Source organism: Conger conger, chromosome 2, assembly GCF_963514075.1.
Source record: "Conger conger chromosome 2, fConCon1.1, whole genome shotgun sequence".
NCBI classification, from domain to species: domain Eukaryota; kingdom Metazoa; phylum Chordata; class Actinopteri; order Anguilliformes; family Congridae; genus Conger; species Conger conger.
The window spans coordinates 53,915,229-53,936,059 of NC_083761.1; the positions used below are offsets into that span (position 1 = coordinate 53,915,229).

Genomic DNA, 20,831 nt, shown 5'->3' on the forward strand with positions numbered 1-20,831 from the left:
GAGAACTGCTGGTTTCCCACCCTCACTTTACCTGGGAGTCCAATCAGCGGCACTATTTGCGGGCCAGCGTTGATGATTCCTGGCCTATGGCTACGAGGCTAAAGCTGGCAGTGGCAATGCCGTTTCTATGGCGGCACCAAAGTCAGCCGGAGCACACTGTCCCTCCAGCAGCATCTCCCACCGGGCAGCTGTGGACCATGGCGTTCCATCGTGTGAAAAGCAGCAGCAGTAGTTGTAAAACCCGGTCAGCTGTTACTCCATATGGGGGCGTTCGGCTCTGTAGAAGCTAGTAGCAGTAAGTAGCAGACCTAGAGGAGACGCGTTGTAGGGGCATTCACACCCATTCCGACAATGACGCATTGGCAACGCATCGGCCCGTTTTATGTGCGATACTGTAGGCGGGTTCCGTTGGATAGATGCCTCGATGGGATCAATTCAAACGTAGTCTACCAAGGAACACTGCTGTCACCTGATTTGATAGACGCATTTAAATTTCTCTTATTCCTCCTAAACAGTCCGCAAAAATACGTTTCTGAAAACATTTGAGGCGGAATAGGCGAGGCAGGAGCTGAATCTTGATTCATATTTGATCTGCAAGGCCTCGTTTGAACGTTTGATCCAAGTTTTTGTGAGCCTGAAGAGCTGCGTTGGATCCATTAATTTGTAAAGAACAAGGGAGGATGATACACTATGCAAATACAGAACGGCGAACGCACCACCCCACTTGCCGGACTGCACCCATCCCACACCGCATGGCCTCTTCCTAGAAGAGGAATAGAATGTGTCGAGTGGTGGAAATGGTGTGAACGCCCCTTGAGTTCTGTTCCAGGACCACGCGGGGTGTCGTTTGAGTTCAGCGTCAGGCTGTTCGGGACAGAGATCCCGGCCTCCAGAATAGACTTGAGCTCCTCACCATTCTTCTGGTTCTTCTTTCGGAGAAGTATCTTTTTTAGAATGCGTCTTTGGTATTTTAAGTCTGGTCATGTACAACAATACAAAACCTCATCCACTAAAAACTTTCCATTTACAAAGAAGGAGTCTTTTCTTTTGTTGTGTCTTTCTTTTTTTGAGTTTGAACTGAATTACAGCGTTTAGCTTGGCTTTTGAGCATGATTCACATGCATAACCATTGAGCCAGTCAGAATGCTCAGTCTGCAAGGCTGTGGCTTGTGGTTGGGAGATGAATCGGACAATGCTTGTTATTTCTCCATTGTTTTGCTGTGCATAGTTTTTGGGGTATGTGGTGAAAGTTTGCACAGAGAATAATAGATATGGGGGGTAGAGGGGCATGATTCAGACCCCAAATAAGATGTGTCTGGAGATGTTTTCCTGCAGCATGTGCTTTTTCTTGGGGTACTGTATTAAAGAGTTTGGATGATGGCAGGTTTTGAATTTAACCCGTTATGGGCGGATGCAACCTGCACGTTACATCTCCCTTCACGACGCCAGCGTTGTATTTGATCATAGGACCGTTTTTCAAGACACATGACCGCTGAAATGCATTGTGATTGCTATGCCTTTCCAAATTTAAGGGTCAATGTTAGAGTGAAGACAACAGAGCTCCACACTTCATTGGCTGTATTTTGTGAGCCTGGCTCAGTGTATTGCAGTGCACAGGATCTGGGGGTCCGGTACAGGGGAGGTTGGGTTTAGGGAGAGGTGCAGAGCCAGCCAGTGATTTAGTTTATGGCAGCAAATGGAAAGCTTGTGAGCCAGAAAACCCCCCCTCCCCCCTCTCTCCCTTTCTTTCTCTCTCTCTGTTTAACTCACTCACTCTCATATCACACAAACGCACACACTCTGGCACACGCATGTCCACAGACATGCCAACAGGTTGTGAGCCGGCTCTGGAATGATAGCGTAGCCGTTTGTGACGTGTGTCTGCGAGGCACCCTGTAATCTGGCGCTGTTAATCTTGAGGCCTGACGTTAAAAGCTGCTTCTAGTGAAGCAGAACAGCAGAACTGGCTACGGGTCTGCACTTTGCTGTACGTCACTCTGGATAAGAGCGTCTGCCAAATGCCTGTAATGTAAAAAATTTAATGAGTAAACACAAGGTGGGCTTTGCTCTGCAGTTTACTAAGACTGAGCCTACCGCAGCTCTTTATGGTACGATCGCTCTTTCCCTCCTCTCAAGGTTAGAGGCACAAAAGGCTTCAGGAAATGTAAAAGCCGGTCCCTGGCCACCCCCGCGCCTGGTACACGAGGTGATTTAGGATTAGATTGGAGGTGTTTACCTGCTGGTTGCCATGGCTTCAGAAGGTCATGTTTCCGTAGGGGTCGGTAAAGTTCCACCTGTTCTATCTGGCTGTTTGGTCTCCACCTCCTCCACAGTGTTGCTGACACGGCCTTGTGAAGTCGCTTGAGATGCGAACACCACTTCTTCTCCGCGTCTTTTTTCGTCCCTTCGGGTTTCAAGAAACATCCACGGAGCTGGAGTTGATTTTCTGCCAGAAGAATCGATCGGTTTCTCTCCCTTCGCCTCGCTCTGGAGAATTAGAATTGATGTGCGTTACACTGCAAGGGTTTACGTCGAGTTGACGTTTCATTTTTCTCGGGATGCGAGGTGGCGTCAGGGTTCCAGCAAACGCAAAGTACATCTGTAGCCGAGATGATGACAGGTGACTCGTTTGGTGCACCGTGCATGGTGCAAATTCAGTGAAAATGTGAAGCTTAAAATGTAGCCTGATCATATTAATCTGACCTTTTATTTATTTTTATTTATCTATGCTGTCAGCTCTACAGCTCAATTGACTCATGCTCTCTACTTGATAATGAACTCAGCACATCAAAATATTTTGGTAAACAAATAGTATTTATCTTTCCTTCATAAGTTGTCATCTGTGCTCACTTACTTCTATGATTGTGGTAACTTGGTTTCAGTCTGAATTTGTGCTACAGCGCGACACAGGGAGATATCTGCATCGGCCAATGTAGCTAAATATTTATTATTGATAGGTATTTATTATCCCCCCTAAAAACAGGGCACTACACAAGACACTAAAAGAAATGTGTCACCAGTACAGCTTGCAGCTTACAGCACATCCTGCATAGGATCCCATAGGTTTCCCAGAGGTATACCAGGTAGGGGGACATGAAACCAGTACCCAAAATGGTGGTGGCATTGTCGCCTTGTGCTGTGAAAGAGCTATGTAGCTCCTGATGTATTCAGTCTCGCACACATGTATTTCTAGGAGTGAGCCAACGAGAAGCTCTGCTTTGAGTCTGTCACACTGCATGACTGAACAGTGCTGAGGTGAGGAGAGGCGGAGTGTTGACAAGATCACGTCTCTCCCTCCAGGGCGTAGCACACGTGCACGGAAACTCCCAACGGTGTTCAGAACTACTGAACCCTCAAATATGGATGCATGCAAATTATAGTGCTACTGGATACAATCCCGATTTGTTATGTTGGTTTTTTTCATTTGACCTACCGCGCAGTCTGTTTTAGTGGTTGAGTGTAGTGCTCCTAGACAGAGTTTTTACTCTCGGTTTTCTATTGGAGTCATGAGGGGCCAATTGGTTTGTGTGGAAAAGAGCTTCATCCAACCAAATCACATTATCAGCTGGAGCAGCCAGCTCTGACCATGTCCCTCTTTTCTCTCTCTTACATCTCCGCAGTAACTTCTCTTTTCAGCCCCTCCCCCTCCCCCTCCCCCCTCCCCCTCTCAACGGCCAGTTTCAACTTTGGTCAAGCTGATATTGATTTTCTTTCTTCTTTTTTTTTGTTTCATTTTGTCATTGACCTGGCCTCATGCATGTGTGTTTTGGGATTTTAATCTCTTTTTGTGCTTGTGTTACGCTCTGTGATCAAAGATAAAAGTCTTCAGAGACCCCCTCTCAGTGGAGTGGGGCAGTCGTCTTAATGGGGCGGAGGTGACCCCCCCAATCTGCCAGGCTTTGGGATGCCATGGGGCCCCTTCATCAGATAACACCAACACTGAGAATCACTGTTCTGTCTACTGCCCTGTCACACACATACTCCTACACCACAGGCTGCACATGTACGTGCACACACGCAAACGCACACACGCACACACACACACTCACACGCGCAAACGCACACACACACACACACACACACGCAAACTCATACACACATACACACACGCAAACGCACGCATACACACATACACACACACACACACACACACACACACACACACACGCATACACTCTTACACACGCACTCACATGTGTACACACACACATACACACATGCGCAGGCACACACATTTATGTTGTGCCTTCTGCTGTGCCTTCGATTCAAGTTTGGAAGAAGCATATCTAATGAAACTATTACAATATCAGCCATTACTACAAGCCATAACTGAACTAGATTATAAGTGCCAGTGCCTAGTTTTTTATTGGAAGTTTAGGCCATGTCCTAAGGTCTAAGATTAATCAAGCTGGCTGAATTGAGTATTGCTCAGTCTCCTCCATTATAGGCAGTCGCTGTATATGAAGAAGATGAGGAGATCTTCTACCAATGTTTTTTGATGGAGAAATTGAGATGCAATAGTTAATTCTGTATATTTTTTGATACAATTCTGCTGGTATGCTCTCTGCTACTCATGTGAAGGACATCAGAATGCAACTGAAATATATTTGGGCCTTATAATATAAATATAAATGTGCGTGTGTGCGTGTGTGCGTGCGTGCGTGCGTGCGTGCATGCTTGCGTATGTATGTGCATGTGCATGTGCATGCAAGTGTGTGTGTGTATGTATGTGCATGTGCGTGTGTGTGTGTGAGCATGTGTGAGCATGTGTGAGCATGTGTGAGCATGTGTGAGCATGTGTGAGCATGTGTGAGCATGTGTGAGCATGTGTGTGCGTGTGTGTGTGAGAGATTATGTAAGTGACCCATGCCCAGCCCAGTGGGAGATGTCAGGAGCGGTTCCTGCTCACCGTGCTGATGTCTAACTCCTCACATGGGGCTGTGGCCTGTTGCTCTCTAATGAACCAGCTCACCCAGGCACACAGCCTCCCAGCCTCAAAGCCTCAAAGCTCAGTCCTCAATGCTCTGTTTGTTTAGCTGGGTGGGCTTGGGGGGGCAACTCTCTGCGACCTACACAATCTACGGCTTTGAGCCATGCACACTGTTATCATTGGTCCACCGTTCGTTTCCTTTATTATTTAGTGGTAAATAAGCACTTTCAGCTGTGGGCTTCAAAAGCCTTGCTAATGGCATTCGGAGGAAAATACTCTCTTTCTTTTTACGCTTACGAAAATGAACAGTCTGCCATCTCTGTGCTCTAATCTGATAAAGCAATTATTCTCCCATTCAGACACATTGTGTTTTTTGAAAGTATATAGTCCTGATTTTAGAGTGTAGATCAAAGCCTATGAAGTTATTCAGAGTTAATGTTGCTCATATAAATAATGTAATGTTTGTGAAGTTCCTACTTTATGATGATCTTGTTGTTGATTTGTTTTGCATAAGAGCTCTGGGTGATTTTGGGTGTTTAGTTTTTATAAAGTTGATGGTAAATTTGGCCAAAATTGCTGTGTTTGCTCCACGTGACCACATCTGTAGTGCTACAAGTGATTGAACCATGTTCTTCAGTGTCCCCTGATGCGATAACCATGTGTTGAATTGAGTTAGACATAGAACTGCTGCCATGAAACTGGAAACGGTCCTTAAGACTCCATATGCAGCCTCGTGCAGCATGTTGTTTTTATAAAATGACCTGTTTTGCATCAGCCTCTGCTTGCCATCCCATCAAAAGCTCTGCATTAAAAATAATCACATGTGCACACACATGTGCCTGTGAGCCTATGTGTATTTATTTACTATTACACTTTTTCATCAACATGCAGTGGTATTTCTCACGCTTGGCCAATGAAGTTAATAGCAGTTCACACAGCATTACGTCTCGTGAACTCGACTGCAGTACAGCCATTTCAAAAGGCTTTGTAGAAAATAACTCTATAGGTTTTGTTTTTTCTCGAGTGGATGGCCTGGAAAACAGGAGTTGAGAAATCCCCAACATTACAAATGATCATTTATTGGAAATAGCGCTGGTTCCCTACATTTTTCAGGAGAAGTAGTGAGTCACTATTGCGTAAACAAAGAACGAACATGTCGGTCAGGCAGCGGTGGGGGGTACGCGGGGTCTAAAACCAAGAACACATTTTCTGCACACCTGGAGTGTACTGCAAATGATCCTAATACATTTTATGAGTGGGCTACTGCAGAGTGAGTTGGCTTGGGCTGAAACACTCGCTTTTTGTATCATCACCTCTGGGCACTGCGTTTATTTCCGAGATGCATAGTGCTGGCATATACTGTATGGGTACAAGAAACATCTTCTCCATACACAGCGACAGCCTATAGTAGAGGAGACTGAGCAATATTTTGCTAGTCGTTTTGCTCTAGCAATAGTCAGCCCGATTAATCTGCGCAATATAGTTATTGTTTTTTGTTGTTGTTTTTTTTTGCGCAATAAGAACTATCTGGCAGGTGGCGGTAGGTTTCGTTCCTTCTTTTCGTCTTTAATCATACTTGATTCGACAACACATCTCCAAACTTCAGTGAAATGTTTACTGCGCTTCCAAAAACAATGCTTATACCGCGATGGCTATATCCCCCAGCCCTAATGGTCAGTGGTGCTGCAAACTGTGACTGTTGAAAAGGACGCAGCACAGCTTCAGAGCACACAGTTACTGACTGGATCTAATGCCACCAAGTCACCAGGCAACTTCTCACTCCCGGCTGTGCTGCCATTGTTTGTGGTGGGTGTGCTTTGATAAAAAAGAAAAAACCCTTCACACTCGTGCCCCACCACCATATCAACCCTACATGTGATTTTATCTTAGCGGTTAGATTTTTATATTGCATCTTCTTCTGCAGCTTGTCCCTCTCACTGGTATTCGTTATTAATAAGCTGCTCACGTTCTATTGGGTTTAAAAAAAACCTTAATAGTGTATGCAGAAGGTTTAGAGAGCTTTCTTAGTCTGCTCAAAGTGCTCATATACCAAGCTAATGACCCCTGAAGAGACATGATCAATCAATGTCAGAGAGTAGTTGGAGGAGACATGGGACTTGTTTGCCGATATTCTATATGTAGAATCCTGAAGATTAGACAGAAATCTAAATTCAAGGGGTGGGGTGTCGAGGGTACCCATAAATGAGGTACTAATGGTATGTTTATTGAAGGTGGTGAGTTGTTTTCTGCAGCACTGAGAAAGCACGGCTTTACGGTAACAGAACTGTTATGCATTGGCTCGGTAAAGTCAAAGTTTATTTATTTTACAAAAGGCAAATCAATTCACTGTAGGTTATAGTATGATGAAGATTTGGATTTGTTTAAGGACAATCCTGTACATCCTTCCACAACATACCGCAGCAGAAGGCAATAAAAGAGAAAGTCCAATCCTTGCCCAGAGATAATTAATGACATTTGTTGGCTTTTCAAAAATCAAAACATAACCTTGAACTAATTAAATGTTCAATTTCACATTGCATGTTCTGAATGTTAATTTTGTTCTCGCGTAAACTCCTACGGGCAAGGACCCCTACGGGCTGTGTGGGCAGATACGATGTGTCAGTACGGAAAAATACGCTAAAATGCTAATTTATTCTTATTGGCAGTCTATTTCGTCTCCAGGACTTGGCGTGCTATGCCACATGAAGCTAAGCACCGGGGGCATAATAAAATCACTCTGGTTTCCAGTGCCTGATGGGACGTGATGCAGTGGTGTGCACTGATTTTTGGACACCTCATTTGGAGATTCAGGTGTAACCGAGGGCAGGCTCATGAGTAAGAGAATGAGGAGCTGGGACATGGAGGGCTAAGTCTTCTCCTAAGGTGAGGGGTGCTCTGAGGAGCTGTAACTCCTGCCTCCTGGGCTGGCCTCCCTTTCCCAAAGAGCTGGGAACAGAATGTTCCGGCACCCACTTTGTGCTCTCCCAGGAGATGTGCAGTTGAGAACGCCGAGCACGACCCCGGTCATACACAGGGACGTGTTCCTGAAAAGTCTTTCTGACACGACCACAGAGCTGCACTGCACTACATGGAAAACTTGTATCATGATTCATTCCCTCCCATGATAGATATTATTATTATTTTTATGTTATCACTGACTGTAGCGTGGGCGTGTGCCGGTCGTGGATTAAAACAATAAATACCAATCTGTCGGTCAGAAATGGAAGCCGTTCGTGTTCCAGAGTGGCAGGGGACAGAGCACACAGCCTGACATGCGGAATACCAAGCCGGGACAGCGCTGATTTCTAAAAGCAATATCCTGCTCGCTGTAATCAGTGCCTACCTCGCTGTTTCCCAGAACATCAAACAGTGACCTGTCGGCTTCCTGTCTGCCACAGTATCCGTGCCAAAGGCAACAATGCAGACCCAACATTCAGGAAGGCTGGAGGCCGAAAGCCTTCCTATTCTGTAACGGACACGAAATGCAACTTTACAATCTGAGGAAGAACCTGAATCCACTGTGTCTCGCAAAACCAGTGGGAGCCCATTGCCTCCGAGATGCTGCTGAAGTATTTTGGTTCCTCCCTTGACAAAACATTAGCTTCCTTATTGGTCATGATTTTGAACTTTGACCGCACATGAGTTTCCTTAACAGCAGTTAGGAGGACAGCAGCATGAAGCAGTAGACAATGCCTTTCCTCAGAGAGCTGCCCTTCTCCTCCAATGGGAAAGTTATAATATGAAAGTGCTGTGTCTGACTTGCACAATCTCCATTCTGCATCCATCCACAGCTGGTGGATGGGTCAGAACTACAAAGAAAAGGGTCATAGCCCTCTGGCCTTCCTCCGGTTAGAACGGAGTAGCTTGGACGCATGTCAACACTGTCATATTAAACTTCAATTTAGATACATTAAATAAGGCCTTTTGAGGACCAGATGTCTGACTCGATACTTCAGATGACTCCATGTCAAAGGCTTTTTTAATTCAGAGTTTTTCTAACCTCCCCAATGTGTTCCTGTCAGATTTGACATATTTGGCTGAACGTGCACTTTTGAACATTGGGCCATTGTGACGACGTATAACAAGGTGCAAATTTGCAGAGAGCGCCAGCTTGAAAGCTCAGCCTGGCGTCTGCTGTCTGGCCTCCGTACGTCATCCCTGTCCGCGTGGGCGATGTGAGCGGGGGTGTCTGGGTGCGCCTCCCCCCTCCTCCTCCTCCCCCTCCCCCTCACGCGCTGTGCGCTCCACTCCCCGTGCTCCCCCCTTGGGCCCCTTCCCGCTGCAGTCCTCCAAATCTCCATTGTTGTGCTCCTGGAGGCCTTGTGTGGGGTATTCCTCTACCAGCACACGGCCCTGCCCCTTCCCCTCCAGCTGCCCCGGCCCCGTTCACAAACAAACAACCCGCAACCACCAAATTAAACAAATGAACTCCCCCTTCCCCCCTTGCCTTCTGCTTCCAGAACATTCCCTGCATGACTGGAGCCTTGAACTCCGCTTCCAATCTCACATGCAAATTCTGTGACATGGGAACCCAACTCTAGTGATGTAATCCAACGCTTGCATCCTCGGGTGTTGCCGTGCGATCCGACGGGCGTGTGGGTTTACTGGGAGATCAGGGTATGGTGTGAGCATGGCACAAGTTGCATTGACATTTAAAAGTGCGGACTGGGGCACACGTTTGTTTTGATATGTGGCTGGTTTTGTGGCACCCGCCTCAACGCTCAGACGTGCAGTGAATATGTGCTCACGACAATACCGTTTCTTAAAGTGCTGTGTTGCAGTCTTGTGGAGTAAATATGGAAGGCCAGTGAGAGCGGGAACTCTTTGGAGGCGTCGCATGCTCCATGAAGTGACCCATGTTCAGTACTTATGCTGTAACTAGGCAGTAATTCTTCATCAAAATACTTTTTTTGACCATATTTTATGGAGATGCCACACCAAAACATTCTCACAATATGAATCTATACCATACGGAACAGTTCTCGTACAGCAACATAGAAGTTAACATTTTCTACCCGGAATCCCTCTGTGAAATTTGATGGGCGGACGGTTAGACAGTTTAAGGGCCGGCCCACAGCTCATCTGTCCGGTTATTTACGGTCTGTTTTCTAGCCCGCAGAATAACACCCTGTGGTTTGTCCCAGAATGGAAGATCTGTTCCATTAACTGGACTGCAGTTTGAAAAAACGCCCACTGCCTCCAGTTGTGCGGCAAGCAGAGCCAAATAAATAGTGCTGGTGTGAGTGGGCTTGTGGTGGGGACGCTCACCTGTGTAGGGTCCTGGGGGTTGAGGGAGGTGAGCGTACAGTGCAGGATAAGCAGTCGGAGACAGATGTGTGCTGGACACCCGTGGGTTTGAAGTCCGTGGGATCATTGGCTCACCCCCGTGGATCAGAAAGAAAGTGGCGTGGAGCTCTGCAGGCGGAGATCTGTAGCGAGGTGGGGTGTGCTGGACCTGCCTAAGCTGTGGGTCGTGTCACTGCCAGCAAAGGGGAAGGCCCGGGGGCTGAGGGGCTTCTCCTAGGATAGAAGGGCGATCGGAGATTACGAGACGAGAGGAAAGCGGAATTGAGGCACTTAACCGCTCGGCTCTCATTGCGCTGTATTTTTAGAACATGCCAAGCCCGGCCTTCACCGGAGGCACCACAAATATTCCCTCATTAAGAAGATGAGTGTCAATTGGGATTTTGTCTCCTCGCCAACACAAAACGTCTCGGAATGACGTCCGTTTTACGGAGCCGTCTTCTTCACACAGGTTTTGTGCTTGCAGCTGGTCCTTGGCAGTTCACTGTAAGTAGTGGCTATAATTGACAGGCAAATCATTGTCTGCCGCAAAGCCTTGTGTCCTTTGCTCGGCAGATTAGAGCGCATACTTTCAGATTCAGAGAACTTTGGCTCCTCAGTACCGCTGCTTTGCACTTGACGGCATGTGAGGTGACATTTTGTATTCACAGCTGAGTTTCCTGCTGCTGTTATAGACGGACAGGCTCTCAGTATGCTGCGTGTAGGGGATACAGCAGGGGAAGGAGACTTCTTGACAAAATTCCAAAAGGCTTTCAAACAGACAGGAAAAAAAGGAACCAGATGGAGAATGGAAGTGGATATATGTGCCAGAATATGAAGGAACAGGAGAGTACATCACTGCCTGTCAGAGCATGGTGACCACTCAAAAAATTAAAATGGCTCCAGTTCAGATGAATGGCTCCAGACACAGCGCAGCAATAACTAAAATGTTAATGGTGCTTATTGCTCGGATCACTTTCAGAATACTGGATGAGATCCTGCGGAAATATTGCTCCTCAGTCACAGTGAGAGACTAATCAGAACCAAACTCAAACAAGGCTTGTGGTTTATAAACCAGTAGTGTAAGTTGTATTAAAAAAGGTTGATGGGCAGGTTGACCCATAAAGCATTTACCGGTGTCATATCAATCAAACTTCACATGCATCATTATTACTTTAAGTGTGACCCAGGAATTACTCACTTCCATAAAGGCATTCCCTGTAATATCTCTGATCTCACACGGTTACTCAGCGCCTATGGCAAGTTGAGACAATTTCCAAATTCCCCTTTGAAAGAAAAACAAAACTTTGGTGACATGTTGGGAAGCGTAAATGTAGCCCGATGCAGCTCCAATGGGACCTGCTGCTGTCAGACGGGAGGTTGAGCTGGGTGTAGGGTCATGACCTCTGCCTGTCACCCGCCGCTCGTTCTGGTCCTAGCAGAAGACACCGGAAGAAACGGAGGGAAGCCCGACTGCTCCACTGCAGTCTTGAACAAGGCCCCCTTTTCTTCGGCAAGCGTATCCGCTTGTTTTTATTTATTTGCAGCGATGGTGGCAATGGGCAGGGGCATGCCTGCTTTTTATTAGACGGAGGTGGCCTTTCTTCTCCACAGATAATTGGATCACGTAGGACAGGGGACGTGATTAAACTCCACATCTTCTCTAATTAACCCCACTCCGCTCCCCGCCTTGGAGGACCACCCAGCAGTTACACATTGATACTGAGGTTTGGCAGCCAGTGCTTTGTGTGAAGGTGAAATTACTGCCACCACAGAACAAGGTCTGGTGGATTTCAAGTGCACAGACTCTAAAAAGGCATTAGTCAAAGGCCAGTCAGGATCTTTGTTGTGATGTTCTTAATTTGTTAAATTTTATGGGTGCAGTTGTGAGCAGCATATTATCAGTAAGCAACTAAATAATTACTTAGACATGTAGTATGCGTTTTTTTAACATTTCTGGCTGTTTGTATAGCACTGATAGCATCACAGGAAGTAGGTTTTTGCAGCAGGTATCTTGTTGTCCTGGGACTAGACTATCTCTAAGTCAGCAGATTGTGTTGGGGGGCTGGGTTGGCAAGGTTCACTGTTTGGTTATTGCAGTAGGATGCACAGAGGTTGCAAATGCCTCCATGTTAAGAAACCCCAAGCTTTTTATTCTACTTGCCCACAAGCCTGGCTTTATGTCTTCTAGTCAACATGTCATGCACTTTACAACACGGCATTATGCACTAATGCAGCAGTGGGTCAGATATGTGAAACACATTAATGAGCTGTAGAGATGACACACACACACACACACACACACACACACACACACACACACACACACACACACACACACACACACACACACACACACACACACACACACACACACACACACACACACACACACACACACACACACCCCCTATATCTGACTCTCCCTCTCTTCCCATGCAGGAACCAGCACAGGATCTGTCTGGCAGCTCAGGAGCAGAGCAGAAAGAGGAGGATGAGGATGCTGAAGAGGCCCTGAGCCCAGAGGAGAGACGGGCCCTGGAGAGGAAGATGAAGAAGATGCGGAAACAGGAGGAGAAGAGGAAACTGAAGGCAGAAGGGAAGGATGTAGAGAAGGTTGAGGCGACCAAACCGTCAGCTGGCCAGCTGGCTCTGGACTACCTCACGTGGTAAGAGGTGGGGAGTGTGACACAGGGGACGCAGGCACATGGATTTACGCTTATAGCTGCAAAATGAAAATGAATTGTTGCGCTAAATCTATAACAGCCGCAGGTGCATATAGCCAAAGCTGACTATAAGCAAGGGAAAAAGGTGCCAAGTGCACTCTGCATAAATATCTAGTCTAGTCTAGCACTTCTGACCTGCACTTTTTGTTTTTGCACAATGATTGTTTATAATAAGTATACATTTTTGCTAGGCAATATGGTCACACTTTACAATAAGGTTCATGAATTGGCATAAACTAATGTAGTTGTGAACATGGATTATTGATGTACAAATACATTACAAGAGCTGTACAGATTAACTTCTCAGTAGTAGTTAGTTAATAACTGCATTAGTTCACGCCGTTTCATGGAACCTTTTTGTAAAGTGTTGCTGACAATATGGTCTGGTAATGTATGCAGAGTGCCCTTGGCACCTTTTCCACCTTTGGCTTATCGCTGCAAAAAAAACAAAAAAAACAAATGCAAAATAATTAATACACAAATTATCTTGGGGAATATTAAGTTTCTCTATTCAAGGCAAAGCTCTGGCTCACTTTCACGTTCAAGTATGTGTGAGTGGAAAATACTTATAACAACCATCATAGTTCTGTTTTCCATACTTTCTACATGAGGATTATTATAATTAATTTCAGAAAATGCTAGTGCTAAGGAGTTCAAAGACTTCAAATCCCTGTCCTGGAGTTTACCCAAAATATGTTGCTCTGTGGGATCTTTTCTTGATTCTTTTGTGATGAAAGAACTTCATCTCCCTTAGTAACACATAATCTTCAGCTTCATAACTTTTATTTATTGGTGTCCAGCCAAGAAATTCAATAACTTTGTATTTTTGACTTTCTGGCATTGAAAACACACTGTACTGTCTAGAGTTAGTGAAATACTGGAATGTTTTTGAGTATTGTTATGGTTTGGCTTACATTTTTTGCATGATTATTTGGAACAGCTCTAGGAGCATCTGCATGTCTGCCTAATTCCTCACAGTACACCAAGCCAGTTCCCTCTCACCAAAATGATGAATTGAATCACAGTTATGGCTCAGCCACTCAAATCAATAGGTGGAAACTTGTGCCAAATATTAAAGCAACTGTTTAGTTTCTATTTTAGTTTTATTGCATGTGCATGTTGGCCCAGACATTTTTTTTTTTTTATGCAATGAATATCTTTTATATTTAAAAAATCATATTCATCACCATCATTTGACATTGGAAATGTGCAGTAAGACACAACTGTTGCTTTTTATCTTTGATGATGGGCGTTGTATATTACTAAAAGGTTTTCTAAGTTTTTATTATTATTTCAGGTTTTCACTTGGCCAGACATTTCTGTGTGCAATGTGGTATATTGTAGATGTTTGCAGCAGTTCCTGATGACCTGACAGCTTTACAATGGCTGGTGTCAGAGCATTTCGAGTTCATGGTCTAAAGCAAGAAAATAAAAGTGAAATGAAAGTGTTTCTTACATCCTGAACAAGCAAGTTGTAGAGCAGTGTGTATGTTCTGAGAGCAAGCCAGCAGGCCTGCAGGCTTCCAGCCTGGTGCTGTTTTCATGCAGTCAATGTGCATCTATCTGCTCTAGCCAAAAATACACATTTTCAGGGATCTTGTCTAAGGTAAGTAACCTGTTTTGAAAATAAGTTTTTGAAATAATTTGTGTTATCTGGAACCAGAGGTCTGTGAGTCTTAAATCTCTTGAGAAAGGAAATTAAGTGGAATGGCTTCCACAGAACATCAAACTATGCATAAACCTGATTCCAGCATCTGCCAAGAAAATACTCATCATTGCATCATCACTCTCATCCTCGCTGCTTTTACGACCACTTCCACCATCTCTGCTACAGAAGTGTCATCAGCCTGGGATTGTATCGCAGATAGGTTGTATGTCTTAAATTGTTTACCTCTGTTTGAGGTCATAATTATTGCAATAATGTTATGTACAGTCTTTACTGTTTGCTGACTCTGCACCAACAGAATTGTATTACTGTAATATGGTGCTGCATTCTGTGACCTACTTTATCATGCTGTATGAATTATTCTAGTGTCCATATGTGTGCATATGGGTCTTCCATATGGGTTGTAAAGCTGAAATATGGTACCGTTAAGCACATACAGCTTTACGTCAGTCTGGGCCTGGGCCTTGTCTGTTGTTTGAACAATCAATTTTTTGTTGAATATGCCATCTATAGGTGCATCTACGGTTCATCCGGTTTGCTCATCGCAAGGCGGTGGGGAGTGTGGCGTCGTGTCTTGTGACAGGGGCAAATTTTTGGGGGTGCGAGGCTGGGCTCTTCTGAGCCTCAGGGCAGTTAGTGTGCAGCTGCAGTGGGGGCGGAGCCTGCACGAGGAGGGGCAGGGGGCACCGATGTTGCCAATTAGCAGTCATCTGGATCCAGTCACTCTCACGGCTGGGCTCCATCCTCCACCGATGCTCACCAAACAAACATCTCCCCTCTGATTAGAACCAGAGGGGCCTGGTCTTCTGTCTCCTCTAGCGTGTGTCTCCCTGTCTGAATCGCACTCTTATGCCCGGCTACGGTCCTGTACCACCCGGCACTGTTGATCTAAAGCGTTTGTTAAGGGATGATAATGACGGAAACGGCTTGTGGTGAAAGGGAGACCTGCGAGTCTAACCTCGACTTTGTTTTAACAATGTCTTGAGTGAGACAAAAAACACTGTAGATAGAATTCAGGGGCATACCTCAAGGTTGAACTTGTTTACGTTTCCTTTAAGATTTAGTCTGAGTTTTTATCATCCACAGGAGGGGTGGTGGAAATTTTCTGTATCTGCTTTGTTTTTATAGGAGTCTGTTTGAATAATGTTAGTTCAACCATCACGTTCTAACCAAAGCTGAATTTCATACTTTCTAGAGAAATCCATTAGGTTTTGTATTGTGGATAGATTCATCATATACACTGCTGTGGAAGGTGCCCTTTCCCTGTGGAGCTTGTCAGCTAGCTCAAACTGAGCATGCATGAACTGCATGCGCAACAGTCTGTGATGCTAAATGTTTCTAGGCTCCAGTTGCTTTGCTTCAGCAACTCGTCGTTTTCCCCACTTTATTTCATCCCAAGGTGCCGTTTTCAAGATATATAGAGCATGACCGGAGCGGATCCGGTAGAGTGCGTTGTTCAAACCTGCCAGGGTCTCGCAGGGGGACGTGGTGCTCCTCCGCTGTGTGGTGGCTACGTGGCACACGTAGGCCAGGTGACTGGGAGCCTCAGGGGACAAGCCCCCCGAGCAAGAAGGGTGGACAGGCAACGGTGGGATTCCATTATAAATACAGACAGCACAGGGCTGACGTATCGCTCTGATCCTCACATGTGCTGCTGAACGTATCGAGAACACAGACTCACGCACATGTTCTCCTCTGATGAGCATGCCTCAGCCTATCCAGCTCTCCGCTCTGCCCTGGTGATGCATCTGGTGAGAGTCTGGTGAGACTGCACTTGTGGGGACATCAGCTCTGGGTCATCACAGGCTTCCTCACACCTCCTGGGGATGACCCAGGTAATTACCAGCCAAGTGATTCCAAATGTGCTGCACTGGAGGGGGGTGCAGAGGGGAGTAATGCTTTCCCCCTGCTCCACTTTATTGAGCGGTAAGGGGCAGGGGGGAGTTTGGGGGTGGCCACAAATGGCTCTCTGCGGAATAGCAATTTCTTTCCAACCCTCTCGTCGAACACTATCCTGAGTGAAAAAAGACACAAGCTCAGTTTCCCCCTGAGGTTCTCCTGACCTCCCTCCTTATTTGAGTTTGTGCTAGCGCCTCTCGCCCCTACGCGGTCGACCCGAAGGTCTGAAAGCAATGTGAGAGGTACTGAAGTCAAAGGAGGACGTGGTTTTTGTTTTAGTCCCTGCTCAAAGGAATCGAGAAGAGAAAGACAACTGGAAGAGTCCAGAAAACAACGGACATCAGACCCAAGCTAAGATAACATTTTAACAGCTGCTGAGCCTCATCAAAAGCAAACTCCCCGGGGTGCCGCTGTCGCCAAACTCTGTCCACCCTCTCCGGGAGTGTCACAAGACACGCTGGACTCTGAGACTTGGCTCAGCGTGTGCTGGGCTTTAAGCAGACTCATGAAAGAATCGCTGACATAAATATTCCTTGAACTTTCACCACACGGACATGCCGTACCCACACCCCTTGTGACCACCAGCCTGGTAGGAATGCCTGTTTCTCACACGCGTTCTCTGCCTTTTCCAGTGGGAAGTCTCCCTGGGAACATTCCCACAGCAACTCCATGATGCTCTGATAATGAAACAGGGAGGTCAGAGTACAGCTTGGAACAAAGTGGTCTTTTTGTGTTTGTTTCTTTCATTTGGACTGTGGTTTGTCTTTTACCTTCGTGCAGTTAATTTTAATGGGGTTCATTGGGTGCACCATTTCAGTGCAAGGTGTCAGATACAGGTTGATTTTGTTACTTGAGGGTGCACTGGGTGTGCTATACTCACACTTGAGGAAAGTTTTACTACATTTGAAGCACTATTCTGCAGGAAGTGGGGAATCTAAGGACTAAATCAGTCTTTGTTTATAGCAATTACAACAATAATCTATTTTGGATTATGATCATGTGAGAAACTCAAACTTTGCTATCTTTAGTAGCCCACTAATCTCCCAGTAGTCCCCGTTACAGACTTGCTTCTGCATGTCGAAGAAATGCAGTATGTTGTTTTTGCCATGGTACTCTTTAATCAGATTGGACATCCGAAGTACAGGAGAATGCATAATTCAGCTAATTGTTGTTGCAATGACACAATCTGTTTTTGGTCACAGAAAATACAATGATAACAAGATGGTCAATGTTCTGTTTTTTAGGTTTTTTGGGATTGTGGAAATCTAGCTAGCTGACAGTGCTATCTAGCTTAGCTGGCTGGCTGTTTACCTATCCCTGCTGACAAAGTTATCGAGTTAGCGAGTGAGCTCAGGACCCTTATCATGTAGCTTGTTGACAGAAGGTTGAGCGTTTTCTTCAAAACATACTGTGAACTCTTTGGCTCTGTATTTTATATTTGCAACCAAACCATTCATATGCGGTTACGGAGCAGATTATCAGCTTTTATTAAAGTGTATTTTTATACATTTCTGTTTCTCTGCATAGACATTTTATAGTTCATCCTGGAATTTCAGGGTAACATAATGGTTGAGACATGTTGCTTCACAGGTGTTTCTGATTAGTCAGGTGTGTTCAGTTGCTTCCTTAGTGCTTGCTTCCAGGCTTTTGCTTGCCTTTGGAGTCTGTTCTTGGTGTTTGTGAACATGAGAACCAGAGGTCTGCTGATGAAAGTTAAAGAAGTCATTATGAGGCTGAGAAATAAGAAAAAAGACATGGGGCAAACAATGGGCAAACAATAGGCAAACAATAGGCATACCAAAACAAACCGTTTGGAACGCCATTAAGAAGGATGAGAGCCCTGGAGCTCTGTAATTGCTAGTAGCCCAAGGAAGACCTCTATCAATTATGACTGAAGAATTCTAGCCATAATGAGGAAAAAACCCCAAACACCATTCAAGAGGCAGGCATGGATGTGTCACCAGAAGACCTCACAAACAAATATAGAGGCGATACTGCAAGATACAAACCACTGGTTTGCCACAAAAACAGGCCAGGTTACAGTTTGTTAAGAACTACTGAAAAGAGCCCACTGAGTTCTGAAAAAGGGTCTTGTGGGCAGATGAAACTAAGATTGACTTGTATCAGAATGATGGCAAGAACAAAATGTGGAGGCTGAAAGGAACTGCCAAAACCCCCCCCCCTTCATCTGTGAAATGTGGTGGGGGTGTTATGGTTTGGGCATGTATGGCTGCCACTAAAACTGGCTCACCTGTCTTCATGGAAGATAGTTGTATTATGCAGAATTATGAACTGTTCAGAAGTATCTTATTCAACCACATGCCTCCAAACTCATTGGATGGCAATTCATCCAATGATTCCAAACATACTACTAAAACAACAAAGGAGTTTTTCAAAGCCAAAAACTGTATACAAGAATAAGAACAAGAATATTCTTGGCTGGTCAAGTCATTCACCCAATATGAATCCAATTGAACATGTGTTTCATATGCTGAAGAGAAAAATTCAAAGCCCCTGAAACAAGCAGACAGAAGTACAGACCTGGCAGAGCATCACTAGAGAAGATACTCGGCACCTGGTGATGTCAATGAGTCACAGACTTCAAGCTGTCATTGCATGCAACATGACTTTCATTTACATAACATTATCAGGTCCCAAACATTATGGTGCCCTGAAATGGGGGGGCTGTATAATTGTGCTGTACTTTCTACATAGTTAAAACTAAATATAAAAATACCCTTTAATAAAAGTTGAGAATCTGCACTTTAACCACATGTGAGTCATTTGATTGTTAATCAAAAATTGTGGTATTTGAGGCAAATCAAGAAAAAATGGTATGTCTCTGTCCCAAACATGGAGCTCACTGCATCCAAGACTTATGCTAATAATTCAATGAAAGCCATACAACAGATCATCTTGGAAACAAATGGACTAATTTTGATAAATTATTTCCTTCCCCCAACATAAGTAGTTTTATGTAGTAAAGGGGACATTTCTCAAGCAGGATGATAGCAGAGAGCTAAAGGCCTGCAGGGAAAGCCTGCATGTCCCCCAGTGTCTGTGTTGTATTTCCAGCAGGAACTATTTTCATAAGAAAGAAAAGTATTGTGTAATTTCCTCAAATTGATGCCTGTTTTTGTATTGTTGCTGTTCTTTTCGACTACCTTTCTTATACAGTTTAGGCTGATTTTGTGATTCTTCCAGGGAGTTTACCGCAGTGAGATTGGCACTCTGCCCGACTGACTGACTGAATAAATGAATGGATGGATATTTTGGTTCATGGCTAGTATCCAACATTCAATATAGAAGGGGGGGGGGGGGGGGGGTGTTTTCCTGCCAGCAATAATATATGGCAAGTATCATCAATTCCTAGATTATCTCCCCCTGTTTTCTATTGTGAATAACCCCAGTGCACTCAAAGTCATCTACACTGTGCACTTGGCGTCGTTGGCATGGCTTCTCATGTCCTACTCAGTCACTCGATGCAATAGAGGTGGAAGAGGTTATCTATACCAGAAGCTAACATGGCGAAGACCGGTGGCAGGCCAGCCTTCAGTCCACATCAGTTCTTCCTGCACAGCGCAGAGAAGTGTAAATACTCCTACATTTGCTCTATAATGCAGGATGTGCATGATCTGATGTTAATGTCGTATTTAGTGGCATGTACTGTACCTACCTGTTATGGTATTTACAGTAAATGGTTATCTATTATGTGTAGAATATTCAATTCTAATTCTAAAAAATGTAAATATTTATGCATTGTGTTTTTAAGCATGTAATACCTTTCAGGTTCTAGCCAATGCACGTAGCAGTAAAAAAGTAGCAGTAAAAAAGGCGAACTGGATGCTAGAGTACATAGCCAAGAGTATTGTGTATAAATGTAAGAATATTATACTCACCTAATGGTAAATGGTTGGCATTTATATAGCGCCTTTATCCAAAGCGCTGTACAATTGATGCTTCTCATTCAACCATTCATACACACACACACACGCCAACGGCGATTGGCTGCCATGCAAGGTACCAACCAGCTCGTTCTGCTCACCTGATACAATACCCTTGTCAGACCACACTTCAAGAACTGTGTGCAGTTCTAGGGACCACTATACAAAAAATATAGAGGTGCTGGAAAAGGTTCAGAGAAGGGCAACCTGATTGATTCTGTGTATTATAGATAAAAGGTATGAGGAAAGGCTTAATTGAACTACAGGCAATTTTTCAGGGTGAGTTCAGTTGGCAGAACGAGGGGGCTGATATGCAATTGGCAATGGATAAATTACGCTCAGATATTAGGAAGTAAGAGAGTGGTCACTGTGTGCAATAGCTT

The 20,831-nt window shown here is 44.9% G+C and overlaps 1 protein-coding gene across 2 annotated transcripts in view; it reads left to right on the forward strand.

The window, feature by feature from the left end:
• Window positions 1-20,831, forward strand: part of LOC133115765 (uncharacterized protein C7orf50) — a 98,344-nt gene that overhangs the window by 71,121 nt on the left and 6,392 nt on the right. For both annotated transcript variants that reach the window (XM_061225392.1, XM_061225393.1), the window contains exon 4: window positions 12,656-12,882. In XM_061225392.1, the coding sequence (XP_061081376.1) occupies window positions 12,656-12,882 (227 nt within the window). The remainder of the gene's footprint in view (window positions 1-12,655; window positions 12,883-20,831) is intronic.